Below are 17500 nucleotides of genomic sequence, written 5' to 3' on the forward strand. Positions count from 1 at the left end.
TAACCACAATGTGCAGGTTTGTTGGGACTAATGGCCTCCTCCTGCATGCAAGTTCCTTGCATTAATGCCACTGAGCCTGTTCTAATGTTGCACTTGAGCGCATGCATTGTCTTGCTTAAATGTTACTCAAAGTTCCAGATATTAATTAAACCACACTCAAAAAGTTAATGAGGAGATGGGAACTTGAGGAAGTTGAAAAACCAAAGTTCATGTCAACCCTTTTTTGCAATTTCATTCCTCAGAGGTCTCATTTAACATGAAAAATATATTTAAAGTTCGTTCAACAAAATTTAAGCATGCATTTCAATAAAATAGACATTATTAGAGCTTTTCAACTTGCACTCCTCAGGATAAAACCCACAAGCAGATGAAGAAGCACCAAACACTAATGTATAAATTTACAATGTAATGTCCTCAACATTGATTGGTTGAGAGAAAAAGGATGGGATGACCTAATTGGTGGAACCACAGAGCATCATGAATAATGAATAGGCAGAAATGAACAATCATGAATAATGATTACATGGAAATGAACCATCCTGAATAACGAGTAGGCGGAGTGAATCACCAAAAAAAGGCGGAAACGCAATGCTAATTAGCTGAGGGCTAGTAAGGGGGGGAGGGGTGTGGTTTTTTCATGATAACTCAACGTTGACTGTGGTACAGTTGTCACACAGTCAAGTCATCGTAGTCAAAATAGAAAGTTCAGACAAATTATTTCTGTCGACAAAGAATAGGATTGATTGACCTGATGAATGTGGCCTCCATTGCACGAAGGTGATCGAAACTGCAGCCTCTACTCAGGATTTTAAACCAGCCAATACGATATTGCTCTGCACACTGAGGATTATTCAGTAAATGGTAACCAATTACAGTGGCACAGGGAATAGTTGTCGTACTATGTACATTCTTACAAGCCCGAGTTGGTTGTCCCTGTTTGGTTTACTGACCCCTTCTGATCCCCAAAGGTTCAATTGGATCCTTCAATCTCAAAGATGTGCGGTCCACGTACCTAGCATCACACTGGCACTGAAATTCATCAATAATAATTAAATGAGAGGTGGGCAGAACATATTTATGGACTGACAGAAGCAACTGGTGGGTGGTGAAAATCACTTGTGGTTGAACAGCATAATAAGAATGGGACACTGTCTGTTTGATCTGGTTTTAAAACCGTTGAGACACTTTGCCTTTCCAAGGTAGACAGACATAGGTTATACAGGACATTTACCAGGTCCGATTATCGGATTCCTTGGTGTGTTCAAGAATTTGTATATATATATATATATATATCTATTGATGATCTGTTCAGGATACCCATTAGAGAAGAATAGTCTTGATGGTCTCAATTTCAGCATTGAGGTTATCTGTGGATCAGATCTTTCTTGCTCCGTTGGCCAATATACCAATCAATCCAATGTTGTATCCAGAGGAACTGGAAGAGTCCCACCTAGTATACTGTCCGGTAAAAGTAGACTTACAGTAGACTGTGGTTTTATAAGTGTCGGTCGAGTTCTCAACTTAGTCTTCCAAGAAGGGAAGTACGCCGGCCGGAGTGTTCCATCTCTAAGGTGAACTCTAGGGATGGATGGAGAAAGTTCAGGTATGCCAAGAAGACGTTACATGCTGAGATTGACTCAAAGACAGCAAATATGTCAAACACGTACCGATAATAGATGAAAGGGGGTTGAACTCCAGGATATGGATCTGCAAATGCACGTTTTTCACAATAACCTACAAGGATGTTTGCCAAGACAGGGTCTTGAGGAGATCCCATCGCTACACCATCAATCTGAGTATACAATGAATCATTGAAACTGAACTCAACAGAACTCGGCGCCATATTCATTAATTCAGCGAAGACAGAGTTTAATTAATAAATATGAATTCCGATGATGTTGATGATGATTGACAGCAGGTTCAACAAGCAAAACGACAGAGGAAATTAGGTTTACAGACTGGTAACGGATCAAAGGTGAAACAGGGAGACAAGGACCAAATATTAATGGAAGAGTGTCAGAAAGGAAATGGAAATGAGGAGGGGGGTGGGTGGGAATTCAACCCTAACCCTAACCCTAACCCCAACACTAACAGCTCAGCTTGAATAGAAGAGAGCAGGGATGGGTATGGGAGAAATCAAGTCAGGTGAGGATGGGTAGCATTTTTGAAGGACTGGAGGGAGGGGCACGAGCCAACAGGTAATTAAATATAAAAAATCTCAGTGCAATAAGTAACACATCATGTAAAAAATTAAATTTCTTATCACCTGAAATTGACTGCTTGTATCTGTTGTCTCATGCCCCTTCCCCCAATCCTCCAAGAGTGATGATCGACCATCTTCACCTCGTGCTAATCCTCCCAGTTCTGTTTCTACTCTCAATGAACCTTCACCCCCACTCCCCCTCACGCCTTTCATTTCTGCCATTCATCCACACATGTGAGATGTTTTTTGTCTTTCGTTACCCATTTTATCACGTTTCATTATGTGAGCCTTGTAATCTCGATCATTTAGCTCCTCCACAAGCTTAGCTGTCTGTAAAAAAAAAAAACAAGAAAATAAGGGAAAAGATATAAAAACCCTCAGCAGGTTAATTGGCTGCATTAAAAAAACCCCAATTATTCATTAACATTCCATCCCAAATCATATCTGGCCTGCAATTGTGATAGCAATATTCAAGGCTAGTACACATTGTTGCTTCCAAAAGCTTTCCTCCCACTCTTGCCACGAGCGATAATGATATAGAGGAAATGTTTTTAAGCTTAATGCATCTTGCTCAAAAAGAGAGTTACCCAAGCGATAATCTTTGCATTTGTGCCAAGGATGTGGAAATGCATTTGCTTTTGTTTTGGATGTTGCGAAACTCAAGACGTGAGATATCACATGTAACACAGGAGCAGCATTGGTCGTTTTTTAACAGGAAGTGACAGATTCATTTTTCATGAGGAACACAAGTTGGAAAGGTTGCGGCAGGAATTGTGATTGACGATACAATGACACGTTGCTTGGCTTGTGCTAAACACACCATGATGATAGATTGCATCGAGAGCCGCCCTCCTCACTGGAATGTCAAATAATTTGTGGAGCATCAATAAAAAGATGCAACACTTGCTGCTGCCTTGAAAGAACAACACTATATTTGACAAGGAAACAAAACTTGTTTAGTTGACTGGCTTTTGGAATACCAGGACATAAATTCAGGAAAACCTGTTGACAATGCTCAACCTCGGGCATATATATATATATATATATATATATATATATATATATATATATATATATATATATATATATATATATATATATATATATATTTTGTACACAGTGTTGAGGCTCGTGGAGGAGCACAACACAGAATGGATAGAACATAACACGAAAAAAAAACATTAGAAAGAGGAAGGATGAAACACACAAACACAGCAGGGTTGAAGGACAAAATAGAGGGACACTCAGAGAAATAAGGGATGTAGGGAAGAATGAGGGTGAAGAAGGGAAGACACAGGGAGTGAACAAGATGGATACAGCTACAAACTCTCAAATACAGAAGTAGAAGGAAAACCTGGAAAGAGGTGGGCTTGGGGAGGGCTAATAGGGGAAGAAAAGATTGTGTGTATGGATGGGGGATAGCCTGAGATAAGGGTGACCATCTGTCTTGAAGCCACGAAGGAAAGAATGAGATTGAAGAGACTGAAGAAGATGATTCCATAAGAGGGAAAAAAAGATTTGTTGATTGAATGTAATATGTCTCATTATATAAACAACATAGCAGTTCCACAATCAAACATGTTTACATTAGAATGCATTTTGTAACAATTTTGGATTACAAAAGGCAATGCGGCTATCAGAGATTCATTATTCTTTGTACATATGCAGCACAAGGCTGTGGGGTAGCATCACTGGCTGAGGATGAGGCTGTGCCGCTGATGCGATGTTCTTGTTCATGGTATCGGCGATAGTTCACCTACTCTTCGCAAAGGACACCATGGGATCTTGAATGTCCACGAACAAATGCTGGCCGATGGGACGCCTGTTTAACTTCCATCCGGGGGACGGCACACACATTGATGAATCACTCTGCCTGTGAAGTGTTCACCTATCTCTTCGTCACTTAGGAAATAAAAATAAATAGATTTGTAAAGGTAACAGGAACAAGCAATTATTTTGTCAGGTGGAAAAAAAAACTTCAGTTTTCATGTTTCAACAATAGGTGGCCTTTGTCTGGGACGATACAAACGACATTCAGCAAGCCATCACAGTGAATGTGTCATGCAAAGTCCCAGCTGAAGACCACTCTGTTGCAAAGTTCCAGTTGATGTAAGCCTTTGTCATTGTGATAGATTCATTGGTTGGGTCTGCCTTCTGTTCGATTAATTGATCTGTTTTCTCAACTGCATCTGGTAATTTTCTGACAAGGTTAAATTGGCTTTATCATCAGTCATGAGTCATGATCTCTCCTTGGCTGACTAAAGCTGGCCTCAAAATACAGCCAATCAGCATCCTCTATCTTTTGAAGTCATTCCTTGAAAAAAACAAAACTTGCAGTCGACAAGGCATTCCATTGTCCATAGCTCAATGGAGTGCTGCTCTCCCCTACGGACCGGGGATCCAGCATCACAGCTGTTTCTCTTTGGTTCTGTGGAATCTAAATCTCAGCATTATTTGCATCTTCATGATGAGGACAAAACACAACGCCTGACGCTCTAACATTGTAAGCAGGTCGGTTGGTCACTCTGTTTTGTATGTACGAACCTCCAGTTTTGCTCCCTTTGTTCCCTCAGCCCTCTGAGCCTCCCCTGATGGTCGAGGATGCACACATTCTTCCAGTAACCCCACTCAAGTTAAACTCCCAAAATCCAATCTTTCTGTACCTCATTCACTCTTCTCTTCCTCTGTTCTTCCGTTATGCCTTCCAGAGATGGTTCATTTGTCGTCTCTTCTCTCCAGAGGTTCAATCAAGCATTGCACAAAAATCTCAAGTGACCCCCCATCCCTACCAGTGATCATTTATATCCCGATAACCCAAAGTAATCCAGCCCTTTGACTTTCAGATTTCTGTATCTCTCTCCTCTCTCTCTCTTGTCTCTCTCCCTTGTATTGTCCAAGTATGGCCCTACGACTCATTCCAGTCAATAAATTACCATTTCATCCTCAATCGACTTGCTCTTCCATGAGCTGAGATTTAACAGACAAAAATCGCTTTGTTACGTAGACATGTAGGAGTTTATCAATTAAATGTGCTTTACTATTTAATACCCCCAAGCACTGGGAAACATAGACATGCAGGATGTGGTAATCTTGCCCATATACTAATATCAACTGACTTTGAGGCACAGAGGATCAAATATATTAAACATGGTGGTCTTGTGGTGAAGATACTGGACTGGCATCCCAGAGGTTGCAGTTTCAAGTTCTGCTGAAGGCAGCAGTGATAAGAGATATATTCTGAGATTGTGAAACTAAGCCAGTCTCAGGAGAACTCCAATCTCTCTATCCGACTTGGCAAAAACCGAGCTTGATCATGAATACCCTTCATGGAGGAGGTAATTTGCCTGACTGACACGTTCAAGTGTAAACGCAATGCCACTTGTCCACACAAGGTCATTGATCGTAATGCCTTCAGGCAAATTTGAGATAAGCAGTACAATGTGATTCATGAAAAAGCGTGCTGCTCATAAAAACAATTCTTCATTTCCTCAGTGCAGTACAAGAACAATATTTTATATTTAAATGTCAGCTATGATGGAGGAAAGAGGAGAAAACTAAAATTGTACTCCATGATGATGAAGTCCTACTGACCTGAAGAGGCATAATGGTTACACATACTTTGAAACTACAATAAATCAAATTTAAGCCTAGGTTCAACATGTTGAGTCTGATCAGTCATTGTTGACCAACTGGCTTCACATGGCAGTTAACATATTCCTATCGGTGGTAAATAAACGTATTGGTGGTTAACATGCTGGCAGGATGCCCGAAAGGTACTCACACTCGCCTCGAAGCTGTCTAGCCTGGGTTGGAATCTCGCAAAAGCTCTTAACTGTCATCCTGATGTTTCACAGGCAGGGTGATTCATTAATGTGATGTGGTGATCCCACGGTGTCCTTCGTGAAGTGGAAGGCGAGCTATCGCCAGTACCATGAACAAATTACAATTTCCTGCCATAACCTACAGAAGGCGACATTCATTCATCAGCAGGACGGCTGCACACTCAGACAATGATCTTACCCCACATTATTGTGCTGAATACGAAAGCATAAGAAGAAGAAGGTGTTTAACATCCTCATATTGGCTCTCAGGAAACAAAATCAATCGAGTTCAAATCAATATTCCAACTGCTCAGTTGTACAGGTGAAGAAAGCGGAATGTTCATGTGAATTGGGTTTGGTTGTGTACGTCACAAAGAAGGGAAATGCATTACCCAGAATGCATTTCGTTTTATATTTGTGCAAATTTACCATGTCTGGCTCCTACTTCACTGAGCTTGAAGAATAATAATTTAATATATTATTGTGGAAATGGCTTCTCGGGGTAACTTTGCATCGTATATTGATAGTTACTGCACATGGTGTATTCGCATAAGTGTGAAGAAATTTAATTACCACTGCCACCAAAGGTGGGCGGAGGTTATGCTTTCACTCTTGTCTGTCTGTCTGTCTGTCTCTAAACAGGATATCTCAAAAAAGTTGTGGCCAGATTCGGATGAAAATTGGTAGACAGCTTGTGTGTGTGATAAGGATGAATCAATTAGATTTTGATGAATATCTGGATCTGGATCCAGCTCCTAGAACTTTTAAGTGATTCTTCACCATTGAGAGATACAGTGGCCTGCAAAAGTATTCATCCCCTCCAAAGTTTTCACATTTTTATGCCACCTGAGCTTATTTCATTCATGATACTTTCAAATAAAAATGAATATATAGAGTCTTCACAAACTACACCAAAGTGATGAAGGTAAAAAAAAAATGCAGATAAAATGTGAATAAGTTCAATTAAAGGAGAAAAATCAGATGATAATTATCACTTTCAAGTATTCAAACCCTATTCATAAATAACCCTAAACTACTTCAGGAGCAAATTATTTGTTTGAAAAGTTACAAAATAAGTGTTATCGGTTTCACCTGTATGGAATTAATGGTTTAACTTATAAATTAAGCTCCCCCATTTGTCGAAGGTGTTTTAAGGTGCAACATGAAGCAAACATGAAGACAACAAAGCAAACATGAGGACAAGGAAGTTTCCAAAGAAGTCAGACATAAAGTGATGGAGAAGCACCGATCAGGAGAGGGTTATAAGAAGACTTCAAAGTCACTCGTTATCACTTTTAGTACGATGAAATCCATCATTAAGAAATGGAAGACGTATCATACCACCCAGTCCCAGACTCTACCCAGATCAGGTTGCCCATCCAAACTCAGCAGCCGGGTGCTGGCAGCATCATGTTATGGGGTTGCTTTTCGACAGCAGGTACTGGCAAGCTTGTCAGGATAGAAGGGACAATGGACGGTGCAAAGTACAGGAGAATCCTTTATCAAAACCTGCTTGAGTCAGCCATGAATCTGAAACTGGGTAGGAGATTCACATTTCAGCAGGATAATGATCTGAAGCACAAAGCTAAAGCCACACTGGAGTGGCTGAATAAGAAAAATAAATGTTCTTGAGTGGCCTAGTCAAAGTCCTGATTTGAACCAAATTGAACATTTATGGTGAGACTTGAAGATTGGAGTCCATCGACGATCCTCATCAAACTTGGCAGCCTCCTATTTCCAGGATGAATCACACCCAGAAGCACACCACTCTAAGGCCATCAAAACATGCACACCTACTTTGAAATAAGACATTCTTCTGGTGTAAGCTTTACACAAGTCTCGAGGCTCAAGGCCAATCATATTTCACCAATGAGGATAGCTCTGGCCAATTATTATTCCCACTAACTGTAAGCACAACAGTTTTGCAAATAGGAATGCAAATATAAAACATTCCTTGCTCCTTCCCTTTTGCACTTCAGAACAGTCCCACCTGTTAGAATCGGATTGTAAATTCTCCAAAACCTCGGGACAAGCCTTTGGACTGTCTAAAATTCTGGAGTCGATAATTATCCTGACGATGCCCCAATAAGGGTGAAACTGGTTGTTCAATATTGATTTGGAATGCTTGTTGGGTCAATATGTTTGTGCTGATGCTTTGGTGTGAATTTCTCCAAGCTGTTAAAACTGCCTCAGGTAGTATAGCTAAGTGGCTGCTCTGCAGTAAACTGGCATGTAAACATATTTGTATTTGAGCAGGTTATATCTGAATTTATTATGAAGATATGAATATTGTACAATTGTTGTAAATTTAAGGGTTAAGCTGTAGAATTTAATTTTCATTTCATTGAATGATTGCATTTAATTACAGTTTTATCTGATAACTAAATAAATTCTTGTTTTATTGCTGATGAAGATGTTTTTATTCTGCAATGGGCCATGAGCGTCATTACTTGAAAGACAACGGTGTGCTATAAATGTTCATATTATTATTATTATTATTATTATTATTATTATTATTAAAATGAAAAAGTCTACAACATGGCTTGATCAATGAAAAAGAAGTGTTGAAAAATGTAATTGTGCATATAAAGTTTTGTATTGTGCATATAATTTGTCAAATGAGACGATAGTTCATGTGCGGGTATATTTCACGCGACTTCGAAATAAATGCAATAAACAGTATCATACAGCATATCAAAAGTGTCATATGCATGCCTCATTAAAGTAACCACCAAATAATATTATATTTGGCCATGATACTGCTTAAGATCCACATAATCATATACTCAGCGCACACGTTTGAGTGCAAATAGTCCAATGGATAAACATCATTTCCAAAAAAAGATGTGCTCCATCATGTGGAGCCCATAAAGTAATCATAAGAGAATAGTACTATGAATAAGAACCAGATCGCACTGCCTCCCTGAGTGACAGGATACATAATGGCAATGAATTTATCTCACTTTCATAGAGGAGATGGAATCCGAGGCTCGAGCGACTGTTGTCGGAGGAGAAGTGCAGGTACAATGTGTTGCCGCTGGAAACCACAAAGCGAGGTACTTGTGTGCCGTGGTACGAGCCAAGGAGAGATGCGGCAGCAGAGCGGCCATCTCGTACTTCCAGAACATCGTAGTTGACCTCGGTATGAAACCTGCACATAATTGCATCATATAAATATTGTACAACCAGTTTCTATGCATGAAGGCCATTATTACTGTTCTCAAAACAGCTTTTGTTCAATATGGCAAGAAAATTACAATCAGAATGTACAAAACTATTCTACATATTATAAGTTACATTCAGTACATTGATTGCACGATAACATTGTATAGCATCTCGTGCTAATGAACAGTGCAGTGCATGAAAGTTTAATGTAAACTCTGGGGCATTAGGACTTCACAACATCATTTAGCGATCATTGTGTTTCAGTGGATGATGACCCCAGTCAAGGAGTAACCACTTCTCTCAGGGTGTGGTCAAAACATGAATTTGGAATTTAGTCAGGTACCAACACATACTGACCTCCTTTCCATGATGACACAGTCCACAGGGGTCCTATGTTTCAGCAATTACGTATGCAGTTTACTCTTTTCCCGTTTTGTGCGATCTGCTCTCATTATAAAATACTCGTAGATTAGGGATGGGTGGCAGAGGTGGTGGTGGTCAGGTAATTTTGTTGTCCTTCGGGGTTCGGATTTCAGTCGTTCGGATGAACTGCAGTCGTGATTTCATTCCTTTTTCAAGTGACTTTTTTCTGAATGAGGCATTGATTCCTGAGTGGCTTTGATGGCGTTGTAATTGAAGATAGCCACAGGGAGACACCGAATATGTTGTCACAGCATTTTTTTTGCAAATGTAGTCCAGGAATAGGTGATAACAAGTGAGTATGTACATTTTCGCTCGTGAGCTAAAAAGTATAGCGATGCAAAGTCATGTATACTAAGTACAACAGAGCTGAGTTTCATGGACCATTGATGCTTGGCCTTGCACAGCGTTTCTCAACTGGGGGCCCGTGGCCTCCCCAAGGGGGCCATCGGCCTTCGACCGGGGGGGGGGGGGCATGAGCGGACGCCGAAAAACTGCGATTCAGAATGCAGAAGCTTGTAATGTACAATTAAGGTGACGAGTCTCCGGTCATAGTGTCAAAGTAAAAAGGGTAGATGAGTTTAACCACGATTTTAAAAGAGAACGCGGAGCCCACAGAGAATTCATAGTAAACCAATGTTTACAAAAACGTTAGAATTTTGTTTTTTTCAATTTTTTTCTCAGATGTCAAAGGTTCGAAAATGGAATGACAGCTATGTCAAGTTTGGATTCACGAATGTCAGTCGAGATGGCGTGGACTGCGCGCAATGTCTGCACTGCTCGGTCGTGTTGTCAAATACGTCACTACGTCCTTCCAAACTTTCAAACCATCACGACAAGATGCATCCCGGAAGGAAGGAAGATAATATCGACGCTCTGTCTGCGAAACGATCACGATATGACCGTGAAGCGACACTTCCCAAATTTGGATTCCGGCCGGAAGAAAAACCTGCTCTTCAATCCAGCTACGAAGTGGCATTCCAAATTGCGAAGTGCAAGAAGCCACACACTATTGCTGAGGACCTTATCAAGCCATGTACAGAGAAAATGGTGGAATTGATGATCGGACCAGAGGCGAAAAAGAAGATCCAGAAAGTTTCGCTCTCGAATGAAACGATCCTACAATGGATTGACGACATGGCCGCTGATGTGTGCCGTCAAGTTTGCTCCGAAATCAAACAAAGCACGCTCCAGGCTCACCTTCAATTAGACGAGTCGAGCGACACCGCCCTGGAGAGCCAGTTGATCGCCTTCGCTCGCTACGAGAGAAAGGGAAAATGAAGGAAGAGTTCTTGTTCTGCAATACCCTACCAACCACAATGACAGCGGCAGATATCAAAGCTATTGTACTCTTTTTTTGAAGCTAATGGACTCGGTTGGCAGAATTTCAAGCACATTTGTACTGATGGTGCCCCAGCGATGGTCGGCGTCAGAGGAGGGTTCGTCACGCTTGTGAAGAACGAATGGCCCCATGTGACATCCTCCCACTGTTCGCTACACCGATACGCTCTTGCGTCAAAGACTCTTCCGCCTCGTTTTCTGGAAGTCATGGACATCACGGTCAAAGTGATCAACTTAATGGGTGCGAAGGCCAAAAATCATCGGCTCTTCCAACTCCTGGCCAACAAAATGGGAGCGGAACATGTTGGACTTCTGTTCCACACCAAAGTCCGTTGGCTATCGAGGGGGAAATGCCTCTCTCAGCTGTATGAACTCCGGGTTGAGGTGGAAATCTTCCTGCGAGACAACGAAAACAACCTCCATGTCCACTTCGACAATGAAGAGTTCGTCATGATGCTCGCCTTCCTGGCCGATATATTCGGCCGACTCAACGAAATGAACCAGTCCTTGCAAGGCCGTGATGTGACAGTCAGTGACGTTCAAGACAAGCTTGCCGGACTGTCTGCTAGAATGGAAGTCTGGCAGGCACGAATCAAGGCCGGGTCCACTACCTCGTTTCCTTTCTTGGACGAGCACCTGCAGATGCAGAGGATTGAGCTTCTCGCCGGTATCAAATATTGCATCACTAGACATCTCGTCAATCTCTCCGCTGAGTTCAAATCGTATTTCGACGATGCACCGTTGGATGTACCATGGCACAAAGACCCGTTTAACGCCAAAATTTAACCTACTGAAGATGAAGCAGAGGAGCTGGCAGAGTTGAAGGTTTCAAAAGCAATGAAGCTGGTCTTCAGTAACAAAGAAGACCACTCCACATTCTGGTTGTCTGTTCAGGATGCGTATCCACTACTCAGCAAGAAGGCATCCGTAATGCTCATTCAATTCGCCACAACATATCTTTGCGATTCTGGATTTTCTGACCTTGCGACCATTAAAACTAAGTCCAGAAATCGTCTTGACGTTGGGAACGATATTCGCCTTGCTGTGTCCAAGACGGAGCCGGACATAAGAGGCCTCGTCAGACAAGTCCAACAGCAAGTGTCTCATTGATTGTATTGCTTAGAAAAATGTTTGCTTTGATTTATCTTTTAAGACTGAGTAAATAAATTTCATAAAACGAAATCTGCATCTTTTATTGAAGGGCAGGGGACCACGAATGTTAAGCGGCTCGGTAGGGGGACCATGGGCCATCAAAGGTTGAGAAACGCTGGTCTAGGAGGAGATAACATACACTTAGGTCCATTATCGGAAAAACCTGCCATCACTGGTCTGTTCTGTGGTAGGCATGTGATATCATTTGAACAATCATGTTCGGTGATGTACCCCAGGTTGCATCGATAATAATCGGTTGCATTGGCTTCACTTTTTAACCCCCTACTTTTTGCTCATTCACTCGTGATAGCGATCAAGTCATGTATACTAAGTACAATATAGCTGAGTTTTGTGGACCATTGACGCATCGTCGAGGAGGAGATGAGAAACACTTCGCTCCATTATGCAGGTGGCCATAAAGTCTGGAAACATAGGTGAATATACATTATAAATGGTTTATTGACATTACATTACAATACATAATATGTTCAATGTGTAGTCCCTCATGAGTAATGCACAGTTCAATGTGCTGTGCAAAATTGCAATGAACGCGGTGCATTAATGCAGCATTTCCATCAATCCCTGCACATGCATCCGTGATGCATTGCCTCAGATGATTCGTGTCTGATTTTCACTGAATAAACCTGCGCCTTCAGCATAGCCCAGAAAAAGTAATCAAGGGGGTTCAGATCTGGCGAGCGTGTAGCCCACTCCACAGGGCCACGTCGTCCAATCCAGTTCGGGAAATTATCATCCAAGCATTCCCACACCACTCTGGTGTAATGGGATGGTGCGCATTATCTATGTTTGCCAACTTTATGGCCACCCTGGATTATAGATTATAATAAAAAAAGCTGCCATCACTGGTCTGTTCTGTGGTAGGCATGTGATAGCACAAGATCAATTATGTTCGGTGATGTACCTTAGGCAGCATAGCTAATATTCGGCGGCCTTGGCTTCACTTTTTAACCCCCGTAATGTTTGCTCATTTGCTCGTGACAGCGAGAAAGTATAGCGATCCAGTCATATGTACTAAGTACAATATAGCTGACTTTTGTGGACCGTTGATGCTTCGTCTGGGAGGAGATAAGAAACACTTAGCTCCATTATAGTAAAGATTAATATAAATATACTAATAGTTGCTGCAATATGTTAATAGGTGGCAGTTTCTGCGATGAAGAGGAACTTTTTGTTGCTGCAAGTGAAGAGGATTTTTGTTTCTTTTCACCGTATTGTGTGATCTGCTTTCATGACAAAATATTAATATAAATATACTAATAGTTGCTGCAATATATTAAGAGTCGGCAGTTGCTGAAAACGAAGAGGTACGCAGACAGCACACACAGACGTGGAACATATGGGTACACATAAATATTCTGGGGTGTGTACGTGCTTGCATGCTTGGTTACATGTGTACATCGCACAGGTTTCACAGGCACGCAATTTGAACTTGAACTCAGGCCTGTGGTGGATGGTGCTGTGAAGGATGTTAAGCGACTGTCTCCAAAACCATGTGCATCTGCATGTGGGGAGCAGACATGCTGCAGTGCTGAAGCGACGTGGGGAGTGGATGTGCTGCGGCATCAAAGCCACGTGGTACATGCCACTGTGCAGTGCAGGTGTGAGAAAATCATTGCATGTGTGTGAGTGAAAGGATGATTATATCATCGATGCACATGCATGGTTAGCATGGACCACGATGACAATGGAGGAACGCATGTAGGAAGTGGGTAGTGGGGTGGGGGGGGGGACATGCATACAGGCAGGGTTTTGCCAACTAGAAAGCAGAGGTTTTAAATTTTAAATGCTACTGCTTGGTTTTACACAGAACACACCGGTTAAAAAGAAAATGTTGATATTTTTGTGGGTTTTATTGCCCCGATAACACCCTGGCACACTGCCTAACTCCCATTTATGCTGCTTTCCAACCCCTCCCTCACTCTTCCTTTCCTTCCCCTCACGCTGCCTTCCCATTCCCTCCCCTCACACTGCCTCCCCATTCCCTCCCCTCACACTGTCTTCCCATTCCCAACCCTCACACTGTCTTCCCATTCACTCCCCTCACACTGACTTCCCATTCCCTCCCCTCACACTTCCTTCCCATTCCCTCTCCTCACACTGCCTTCCCATTCCCTCACCTCATACTGCCATCCCATTCCATCCCCTCATACTGCCATCCCTTACACTCCCATCACACTGCCTTCCCATTCACTCCCGTCACACTGCCTTCCCATTCCCTCCCCTCACACTGCCTTTCCATTCCCTTCCCTCACACTGCCTTCCCATTCCCTCCCCTCACACTGCCTTCCCATTCCCTCCCCTCACACTGCCTTCCCTTTCCCTCCCCTCACACTGCCTTCCCATTCCCTCCCCTCACACTGCCTTCCCTTTCCCTCCCCTCACACTTCCTTCCCATTCCATCCCCTAACACTGGCTTCCCATTCCCTGCCTTCCCATCCCCTCCCTTCACACTGACTTCCCATTCCTTCGCCTCACACTACCTTCCCATTCCCTCCCCTCACACTTCCTTCCCATTCCCTCCCCTCACACTGCATTCCCATTCACTCCCCTCACACTGCCTTCCCATTCCCTCCCCTCACACGGCCTTCCCATTCACTCCCTTCACACTGCCTTCCCATTCACTCTCTTCACACTACCTTCCCATTCCCTCCCCTCGCGTTGTCTTCCCATTCACTCCCTTCACACTGCCTTCCCATTCACTCCCCTCACACTGTCTTCCCATTCCCAACCCTCACACTGTCTTCCCATTCACTCCCCTCACACTGACTTCCCATTCCCTCCCCTCACACTGACTTTCCATTCCCTCCCCTCACACTTCCTTCCCATTCCCTCCCCTCACACTGCCTTCCCATTCCCTCCCCTCACACTGCCTTCCCTTTCCCTCCCCTCACACTTCCTTCCCATTCCATCCCCTAACACTGGCTTCCCATTCCCTGCCCTCACACTGCCTTCCCATCCCCTCCCTTCACACTGACTTCCCATTCCTTTGCCTCACACTTCCTTCCCATTCCCTCCCCTCACACTTCCTTCCCATTCCCTCCCCTCACACTGCCTCACCTTTCCCTCCCCTCACACTGCGTTCCCATTCCCTCCCCTCACACTGCCTTCCCATTCCCTCCCCTCACACTGCCTTCCCATTCCCTCCCCTCACACTGCCTTCCCATTCCCAACCCTCACACTGTCTTTCCATTCACTCCCCTCACAGTGACTTCCCATTCCCTCCCCTCACACTTCCTTCCCATTCCCTCTCCTCACACTGCCTTCCCATTCCCTCCCCTCATACTGCCTTCCCATTCCCTCCTCTCACACTGCCTTCCCATTCGCTCCCCTCACACTGCCTTCCCATTCCCTCCCCTCACACTGCCTTCCCATTCCCTCCCCTCACACTGCCTTCCCATTCCCTCCCCTCACACTGCCTTCCCATTCCCCCCTCTCACACTGCCTTCCCTTTCCCTCCCCTCACACTGCCTCCCCATTCCCTCTCCTCACACTGCCTCTCCTTTCCCTCCCCTCACACTGCCTTCCCTTTTCCTCCCCTCACACTTCCTTCCCATTCCCACCCCTCATGCTGCCTCCCTCCCCCTCATGGCTCCCCTCTCCTCATGCTGCCTTCCCCTCCCCTCTACCTTCCCTTCCCCTCCCCTGATGCTATCCTCCTACCAAACCTCCTCCACCACCATACAACTCTCCGAAGTTTGAGGAGAGGAAGGGTGTCAAAGAATGTGTGAATTACAAAAGGAATGCTTTCTTTATAAGCAGTCAGAACATTTGCTCAGATCAATTCCACAATTTGTTTCAGGTAAAGAGATTGTGGAGCTTTTCGTGTGTGTGGAAATCAAACAAACGCACGAACACCGGCTCGGGGTTTTCAACGATTGAAGGAAATCGCCCTTCCTTTCTATCCCCCTCCCCTTCCCTCACGATTACCTCCAGCCAAAGCCCATCCACCCCCCATGGACGTCTCTGGGTGGTGTCCAGGCATTGTTCAGGATGACCCATATGAACTTGAACATGCTGTTTTAACGTACCCAATTTCGTTCAATCCCCTACTAATGCTGGCATAACGGGACCAATACCCCCCGGCTTTTCCTCAAGTCCCCCTAACAAATGCATGTCCTGAACACACCTTTCCCCTCCCCAATACCCCCCCCCATGCTCCTCGTTCCGTCCCCCCTCCCAGAGTGTTTCGCGATGGGTGATGAGACCTCGCTCTACCCCGCTTCCTTGCCCCCCCCCCCTCTCTTTCACTCCCCCACTTCATCCCTTTCCTCGCTTCCCCACCCCTTCTCGTTCCATCCTAATATTCCCGTCAGTGAAGCAATATGTTGTATTTGTTAGTTTGTATATATTCTAAAGCACTGATCAAGCCCCATACATTCCGATATATATTTGTCTTTGTCTCATGACGTGTCTGGGCGGTGATTATGGCCGGACGGTGTTTGTATCCAGACATGTTCAGGCGGTGTTTATGTCCATGCAGTGTTTGTCTCCAGACGGAGATTGTGCTCGGGCATTGTGTATCTCCGGACATGTCCGGCTAGTTTTGTCTCTGGGTGTGGCCGGGCGGTGTTTGTCTCGAGGTGGTATTTATCGTATGACCAGTAGAAAATGTATTTCAGACATTATTTGTTTCCATTTTCACCATTATTCGATGCAGAATCATTTTAATGAGACAATATGAATCATAAATTATGCTCCACCACACGTCTGCCTTCCCCCCTCTCACCTCATGCTGCCTTCCCTTCCCCCGCCCCTCTTCACTCTCTCTCCCTACCTCCTCGTTCTCCCTGCCTCCTCTCTTTTCCCCTCCACCTGTCTCTGTATCTGTCTCTGTCTCTGTCTCTGTCTCTGTCTCTGTCTCTGTCTCTGTCTCTCTCTCTCTCTCTCTCTCTCTCTCTCTCTCTCTCTCTCTCTCTCTCTCTCTCTCTCTCTCTCTCTCTCTATCTCTCTCTCTCTCTCTCTCTGTCTCTCTCTCTCTCTCTCTCTCTCTCTCTCTCTCTCTCTCTCTCTCTCTCTCTCTCTCTCTCTCTCTCTCTCTCTCTCTCTCTCTCTCTCCTTTTGTATTCCCATCAACGAAGCGATGGGTGGTATTTGCTCGTTTAAAAATGTAAACATAAATAACACAACACTTACCTGTGATGTTTTCAATTTATAATTATTTTCGAATGAAGAATGCTACATAATTATTTATCATGCTTTTATACAGCAGAACACACAAGGGCTCCCCTATCTTAAGTGCCCCGGTCCCGCTAAGCCTTCATTCGGCACTGTTCACTTGCGCCTGAAAAGACAGTGGATTAATTAATGCTGTTTAAAAGTTTCCATGGTGGAATAATAATGCAGTAAAAGGTTTACAGTTTACACCATGTATTAGCTC

The 17500-nt window shown here is 43.8% G+C and overlaps 1 protein-coding gene across 38 annotated transcripts in view; it reads right to left on the reverse strand.

Annotated features, from left to right (window-relative positions):
- LOC147020161 (CUB and sushi domain-containing protein 3-like) overlaps positions 1 to 17500 on the reverse strand; it is a 1491173-nt gene that overhangs the window by 528005 nt on the left and 945668 nt on the right. For all 38 annotated transcript variants that reach the window (XR_015061662.1, XM_085895237.1, XM_085895221.1 and 35 more), the window contains one exon: positions 8988 to 9175. Coding sequence is in view for 37 of the 38 variants with exons in the window: in XM_085895237.1 (XP_085751363.1) it covers positions 8988 to 9175 (188 nt within the window). In the remaining variant the exon portion in view is untranslated. The remainder of the gene's footprint in view (positions 1 to 8987; positions 9176 to 17500) is intronic.

Source organism: Eptatretus burgeri, chromosome 9, assembly GCF_056783735.1.
Source record: "Eptatretus burgeri isolate ZD-2024b chromosome 9, Ebu_testis_v1, whole genome shotgun sequence".
Taxonomy (NCBI): Eukaryota; Metazoa; Chordata; class Myxini; order Myxiniformes; family Myxinidae; genus Eptatretus; species Eptatretus burgeri.